Here is a 7,383-nt window from a genome sequence, read left to right as displayed (position 1 = left end):
GTGTTTAGCGTGAGTCTGTTGTGTGTGTTTAGCTTGAGTCTGATGCGTGTGTTTAGCGTGAGTCTGATGCGTGTGTTTAGCATGAGTCTAGCGTGTTTAGCGTGAGTCTGTTGCATGTGTTTAGCATGAGTCTGTTGCGTTTAGCGTGAGTCTGTTGCGTGTTTAGCGTGAGTCTGTTGTGTGTGTCTTGCGTGAGTCTGATGCGTGTGTTTAGCGTGAGTCTGATGCGTGTGTTTAGCATGAGTCTAGCGTGTTTAGCGTGAGTCTGTTGCATGTGTTTAGCATGAGTCTGTTGCGTTTAGCGTGAGTCTGTTGCGTGTTTAGCGTGAGTCTGTTGTGTGTGTTTAGCTTGAGTCTGTTGCGTGTGTTTAGCGTGAGTCTGATGCGTGTTTAGCGTGAGTCTGATGCATGTGTTTAGCATGAGTCTGTAGCGTTTAGCATGAGTCTTGCGTGTGTTTAGCGTGAGTCTGTAGCGTGTTTAGCGTGAGTGTAGTGTGTTTAGCTTGAGTCTGTTGCGTGTGTTTAGCGTGAGTCTGTAGCGTGTGTTTAGTGTGAGTGTGATGCGTGAGTCTGTAGCGTGTTTAGCGTGAGTCTGTAGCGTGTTTAGCGTGAGTCTGATGCGTGTGTTTAGCGTGAGTCTGTTGCGTGTGTTTAGCGTGAGTCTGTTGCCTGTGTTTAGCGTGAGTCTGTTGCCTGTGTTTAGCGTGAGTCTGATGCTGCCGTGTCTGCAGACTCAGGCGGGTCAGAGGTCACAGGAGGAGGTGGAGGTCGGGCGTTGCTCCAGGGGTCAGTATTTCGGTGAGCTGGCGCTGGTCACCAATAAACCCCGAGCAGCATCTGTGTACGCGGCAGGAGAGACCAAGTGTTTAGGTACGAACCTCACCAAGGACATATGCTAAAATACCACAGCAGTGTTCTGTACTGTATTTTCTGTAAAATAACTCACACTTAACTATAAGTCACACCGGCTCAAAATTGCAGTGTTGAGAGAAAAAAAAACACAAATATGACCCTGCAGCACAAAAGCAGTCTTAAGTCGCTGGGGTATATTTGTAGCAATAGCCAACAATACATTGTATGGGTCAAAATTATCCATTTTTCTTTTATGCCAAAAATCATTAGGATATTAAGTAAAGATCATGTTCCATGAAGATATTTTGTAAGTTTGCTACCGTAAATATATCAAAACTTAATTTTTGATTAGTAATATGCATTGCTAAGAACTTAATTTGAACAACTTTAAAGATGATTTTCTCAATATTTAGATTTTTTTGCTCCCTCAGATTCCAGATTTTCAAATAGTTGTGTCTCGGCCAAATATTGTTCTATCCTAACAAACCATGCATCAATGGAGAGCTTATTTATTCAGCTTTCAGATGATGCATACATCTCAATTTTGAAAAATTGACCCTTATGACTGGTTTTGTGCTCCAGGGTCACAGATAGGTATTTATGTCATGGTTGCATGAACTGCAAAAAATAAATATCTTCCTCAGTATTTTTGTCTTTCAAATATCTGAACATCCTTAAATCAAGATTCATTTAGCGTAGATACAAAATAAAGATAAGAAGTCTTGTTTTCTGAGAAACTGAAGTAAATTAAATGAGTTTATCCTAAAAACAAGAACAAATGTGACCCGTGCTGGTAAAATGAGTCGTGATAATTTTGAGCTACAGGCAAAAAAAAGTGAAAAATTTCGATTTTGAGGTTTTCATAAAAATTAGCTCATTAAGCCCTCGTCTTGCAATCCCAATTTTTGATTTTGCTTTGGAACCTTCAGAAAACTTTAACTCCATTTTTCTCAAAACTGACTTTGCTGACTCTGTCGACATCAAACGGGTGTAGCTCAGTCATTTTTAGTCCGATTTCAACAAATCATACATCATTCTGAAGGTCTTTTAATGGAGAACGTGCCATTATTTTTGCCAGCACAGGTCACAAATATCTGTCAATGGGGAATGAAAACTTATTTTCCTTTTGAATTAAGTGGATTTTTTTTTTAAGTGGAGTCCATTGACAGATATTTGTTCTTGTTTTAGTCATAAACAGTTCATTTTGATCAGTTTCTCATAAAACAAGACTTCATCTGTAATTTTACATCTCCATTAAATGTATTGATTTAAGAATATTTAGTCTGAAAAACAATACTGAGGAAGAAAAATTATTCCCATATTCTAGTGGTTTGTGATCAGAGATATTCAAAATGTTTTGTAAAATGAATTAAAAAGTAATGGAGATCAGTTGGAAGTTGTGTTAGCAACATGTTTTTGAAAATACAAGACATTTACATTGATAGACCACATTATGAATTATGAGCCAATGCGGAAGATTTACAACGGGAAAAAAATCCTTTCTGAGCCTAAAGTTCTATGATCTCTTTTCGCTCTTTTTTTTTTCTCACCTATTTTGTTTTCGTCTTGTGAAAAATATTTTTTCTCTTATCAAAATTTTCTCTCATCAAAAAACCTTTCTCTCAATTTTTTTCTCTTAGTTAGAATTCTTAGAAAAAAATCTCTTACAATTTTTTTTGTCTGTATTAAAAAAGAAAAAAAAAAATTTTCTCATCAAAAATTCAAGTTTATTTGTATAGCGCTTTTCACGATACAAATCGTGAATGTTTAAATTAAGTTTCTACAATATTTAGTGGTAGCTTATCAGTGGTGACTGTCAGTTAATGTACATATGGCAGAAATGTACATAAAAATCAGACGTAATCAAACAGACGATCTTAATCTTAATCTTGTACTGCAGTTATATCTGATCAAATGCACATTATAGCGCTATATAAATAAAGGTGACTTGGCTTGACTTGACGATGAACACCATTAACAGCAATTATTATATGATGCAATCAAACTTATAGCAATGTTTGTTAGTTCTGTGTGTTTCAGGGTCGGCATCATCTCTTCTCAGGTGTTCTGGATCCAGACAAATAAAATGTTTTCTCTCATAAATTTTTTTCCTCATCAAAAAACTATGGAAACTGTTCCTGGCACAACTGAGTAAAAAATATTTTGTAAGTCATAATAATAAGAAACTTTCTCATAATAATGTATTAATAAGTAATAATGTTCAGAAAAAAAACTTTCTCATAATGAGAAATTCTCTAGTAACTATTTAGTTTCTCGTCATAATGAGAAACGTTCTTTCAATAATGACTTATTTTCTCGTATGAGAAAGTTTCTCATTGACATGAGAAAAAAAATCATAATTCTGAGAAAGTCATTATTATGAGAATTTCTGATCATGACGATTTACAAAATACTCTTTTTTTTTTTTTTAATTCAAGTATGGTGGAAATGGGCTTCCATAAAAAAACTTTTGTTCTCTCATCAAAAAAGAAATAAATCATCTCGTCAAAACTTTTTTTGGTATCAAAAATATTTTTTCTCTCCAAAAAAACTGTTTCTTATATTAAAAATTCTCATAATTTTTTTGTCATTTTTTAAATAATTTTTTTCTTATCATAATATATTTTTCTCATGAAAAACCTTTTATCAAAAAAACTTTTCTTATAAAAATACTGTTTTTTTCCTTATTTTTTTCAACAATTTATTTTGTCATCCAAAAACTCTCAGCAAAAAACTTTTTTCTCTCAATTTTTTATCAAATTTCTCTCTTATAAAAAATATTTTTTCTACCAAAATGTTTTCAATTTTTTTTATTCACACCAAAAAAACTTTTATCAATTTTTTTCTTTCTTCAATTTTTTCTGTCATCAAAAAAAATTCTCATAATTTTTTCCAAATGCTTTTTTCCACTCATCAACATTTTTTGTGTGTGTTTAAAAAAACGTTTAAAAGCAGGAAAAATTAGTTGATTTTTCCAGAAGAGAGGAATTGATTTTTTAGCCGCTACAGCACGAGATCTAATGCTAACGCTGCTTCTCTGCTGATCTATCCTTGCTTTGCAAATCAAGACAAACTCCGCTTACGTTTGATTTGGCATTCTCCGTCATATCTAACAACTGGAGTTATGAAGTAGTTTTTGAAAAGAGAAAAAAAAATTGAGAAAGTTTTTTTGAGAATTGTTTTTTTTTGAAAGATGTGACATCAAACAAAATATTTTAAAAAATCATTAAAATATCTGTTAATGCAAAATAAAGTGTGAAGTGCAAATCCACATAATGCAAACACGCGTCGTGAAATTATCCACATGCAGGGGATTGTGGGTATTTCCTTCAGTGGACATGCTCAGTAACACATGCTGCTTCACCTTCATGCTTTTACTGAAGATCACATGATTCATCAGAATTCATTCATTCCTTTCATTTATAAAGCACTGAACTGCAGCTGCAGACCTAAGTGCTCTATAATCAACATGCAGCTACATAACTAAAAACCCAACTTTTTAACCCCAGCTTTACAGGGGTTTATGGATGTAATCGCTCTAATCTCAGATGGCAAACTAATCCAAAGCCTCGGAGCCTGCTCATTAAATATGAAAAGATGACTCCTCAAAGTCAGGCCGTGAACGGATGCTGCTGCGTGTAAAGCTGCTCGAACTAAACAATTCAGAAGAAAATTTTGTTTTTTTCACATTAAGCAGTTCAATCAATGGTTAAGAGTTTGGCAGCAGAAGTTGGATGTTTTTGTGCATTTTCATTTTTCAGTTTCTTCATGTTTTATGTCAATTAATCTCTAAAAATTATACTTTTGTAAAAGTGTAAAAATACTGTATAACATCCGTCAGAAAACGTGAGAAGAGCTGCTCATCAATAAACACACGTGATTAATATCATTTATCTACATCGACTAATTCATCACGTGTTCACTGAATACAATGACGCCACTGCAGTATGTTAGCAAGCTAATGTTTAAACCGCTAGAAATCCAAGCGTTCAGCTTTACTCTCATTTCAGTTTAACTTTCAAATCAACTTTAAAGATGATTTTCTCAATATTTGAATTTTTTTGCACCCTCAGATTCCAGATTTTCAAATAATTGTATCAGTCAAATATTGTCATATCCTAACAAACCATACATCAATGGAAAGCTTATTCAGATGATTTCAGAAAATTGACCCTTATGACTGGTTTTGTGGTGCAGGGCCACAATAGTGATTGAACAGCAGAATGAATCCAAACTCTGAACTCTCAGAGAGTCAGATCTCCCAGCGATGACGGTGTGTGTGTCTGTGTTGTGCAGTGATCACCGTGCAGGCGTTCGAGCGTCTGCTGGGCTCCTGTAAGGAGATTCTGAAGAGGAACATCCAGCAGTACGAGCAGCAGCTGCTAGCCCTGTTCGGATCCAGCGTCGACCTCAAACACTGAACCCAGACACCTCACGCTAGATAAAAACATCTCCGCCGTCAGTTTGAGAAGACTCACATCACACGCACAAGTGAATCAAATCCACGGCTCAGAAAACAATAACGAGCAGAATTAGAAAAGCTCTGACCTTCAGCAAACACAGCTTTTGTGAACAGACGAGCTGAGTTACTTTCTAAGAGCTGAAGAGGTTTTCAACCCAAATGTTCCTTGTTTTCCAACAGATTCTCACCACTGTCTCCAGCAAGTGTACTTGTTTCACTGTAATCCATGTTTGTGATTTCTCTTGATGAATAAAGGCTAAAATGAAAGAGTGAAAAGTTTTATGGACTTTATTTTATTTGAGTAAGAAAGCTTGAAGTGCCCGCAACAAACCCAGCCGGCGCTGACGCCTCACGAGTATTTACATCACAAGCACAGTTTGATTCAGCTGTCGTCGGTACGGTCCGGCTCGGTTGGGTTTGGGTCGTCTGGCCAATGTTTAAATATTTAAAATATGTACAGCCCGGCAAACCAGAACCTCCATGATCCTGTTCATCTGCTGCCGGTCGATCGGAGGGATCTCCAGCGTCCAATCAATCAGGGACACATGACTCGTTAAAAACACACATTTATCTTACAATAACTTCTATGATTTGTTCATCAAAAAAATACTCAAAAAAAATCACCAAATGAAGAAAATGTCCCTTGTCCCTCAAGTCAATTGTTTTTGTTTCCTGCCCAATGAATGTTTCCGTGAACAAAAATGAAACTGATCAATAAATACACAGACCGCAGACACGTGGAGTCAGACTGCAGAGGAGCGGGGGAATCAGACGGAGGTGATGACGATCATGAGGTGCGGAGAGATGCTGGAGATTTGGCTGAGGAGGTCCGGAGCCAGGCGAGACAGGTGGCTCTCGGAGAACTCGCACGGAGGGAAGATCTGCAGCACGTACGCAGGCTGTGGAGGGAAACAAGCGTCTCAGATGCACTGCTGTGTCAGGAGATTGAGCACGTGTGTGTGTGTGAGACGAACGCTCACCTGGTTGGAGCCGGGGTTGGGGACGTTGATGATGCCGGCCGCTAGTTTGGCCTGCAGGTAATTGATGAAGGCGGATTTGAGCGCCTGCGTCTGGTTCAACACGTCCTCCTGGTCCAGACCACAGGGCATGGCCAACAGCAGGCAGAAATCACTTTCCCCCTGAAAACAGCACACAAAACATTTTTCAGCCAAACATTTCATGCCCAATAACCATCATGGTAAATGGAGATGCCTGTGAAAATTGGCTTGCATTGCATCAAATAAGTGTTATACTTTTGATATAAACTTGAGTAAACATTTAAAAATGAATGGTTCACCCAAAAACGCCAAACTTGCTGTAAATGTGCTCACTCTCAGTTCATCCGAGATCAGGATGAGTTTGTTTCTTCATCAGGTTTGTAGAAATGTAGCACTGCATCAGTGTCTCAGCAATGGATGCTCTGCAGTGAATGGGTTCCGTCAGAATGGGGGGCCCAGTCTCATGAAAGTGCGCATCAATAGCACGATTTTCTATTTTGCGTGCTATTTATACACAGAAATCAACTCCTGTTGTCTCTCACATCAAAATTCAGCCACACAATGCTACATTTCTACAAACCTGATGAAGAAACAAACTCATCTGATCTCAGATGACCTGAGTGAATAAACTTTTAGCAATATTTGTTTTTTTGTATGAACTATCCCTTTAAACCCATTTATATTTTGAATAGAATTGGCAGCCCTCTTGGACAGTGCACCAGAATGTAAACTCTTGGCGGAAAAGCGAATGCTCCAATATCACGTACCGTCATTCTGCGAGCGACTCCCTCCAGCTGCTGGGCCTCCAGCCTCATCCTCTGAACGATGCGCAGAATCCCTCCACTCTCTGGCAGAGGCAAAGAGCGCAGGCCCAGAGCTTTGTTTCCACATAAGAAGTGCAGCTGAACCGCTGCTGTATCATTCTTCAGCGCCAGCAGGCCTTGCCACACAATAGGGTATTTCTGTATATACAGAGTTGATCAAACACAAACTTTAGGTAGGTATTGGTGTAATTTTGCATTCCCACTGCACATAGATGGTTGGAAAAGTGTTGTGTGGCTACACAACACC

At 37.8% G+C, this 7,383-nt stretch overlaps 2 protein-coding genes across 6 annotated transcripts in view; one reads left to right on the top strand and one right to left on the bottom strand.

Annotated features, from left to right (window-relative positions):
- prkar2ab (protein kinase, cAMP-dependent, regulatory, type II, alpha, B) overlaps positions 1-5,513 on the top strand; it is a 17,173-nt gene extending 11,660 nt beyond the window's left edge. The window contains exons 9-10 of the mRNA XM_016488920.1: positions 732-870; positions 5,149-5,513. Coding sequence (XP_016344406.1) covers positions 732-870; positions 5,149-5,273 — 264 coding nt within the window. The 3' untranslated portion in view covers positions 5,274-5,513. The remainder of the gene's footprint in view (positions 1-731; positions 871-5,148) is intronic.
- Positions 5,514-5,616: 103 nt separating this feature from the next.
- Positions 5,617-7,383, bottom strand: part of si:ch1073-335m2.2 (msx2-interacting protein) — a 19,493-nt gene continuing 17,726 nt past the window's right edge. For all 5 annotated transcript variants that reach the window (XM_016488914.1, XM_016488916.1, XM_016488915.1 and 2 more), the window contains 3 exons: positions 7,080-7,274; positions 6,295-6,453; positions 5,617-6,213 (listed from right to left, as the gene is read on the bottom strand). In XM_016488914.1, the coding sequence (XP_016344400.1) occupies positions 6,082-6,213; positions 6,295-6,453; positions 7,080-7,274 (486 nt within the window). In that variant the 3' untranslated portion in view covers positions 5,617-6,081. The remainder of the gene's footprint in view (positions 6,214-6,294; positions 6,454-7,079; positions 7,275-7,383) is intronic.

This window comes from Sinocyclocheilus anshuiensis, unplaced genomic scaffold, assembly GCF_001515605.1.
Source record: "Sinocyclocheilus anshuiensis isolate Anshui unplaced genomic scaffold, SAMN03320099.WGS_v1.1 scaffold1849, whole genome shotgun sequence".
Lineage (NCBI taxonomy): Eukaryota > Metazoa > Chordata > Actinopteri > Cypriniformes > Cyprinidae > Sinocyclocheilus > Sinocyclocheilus anshuiensis.
This window is presented reverse-complemented; position numbering and strand designations above follow the sequence as displayed.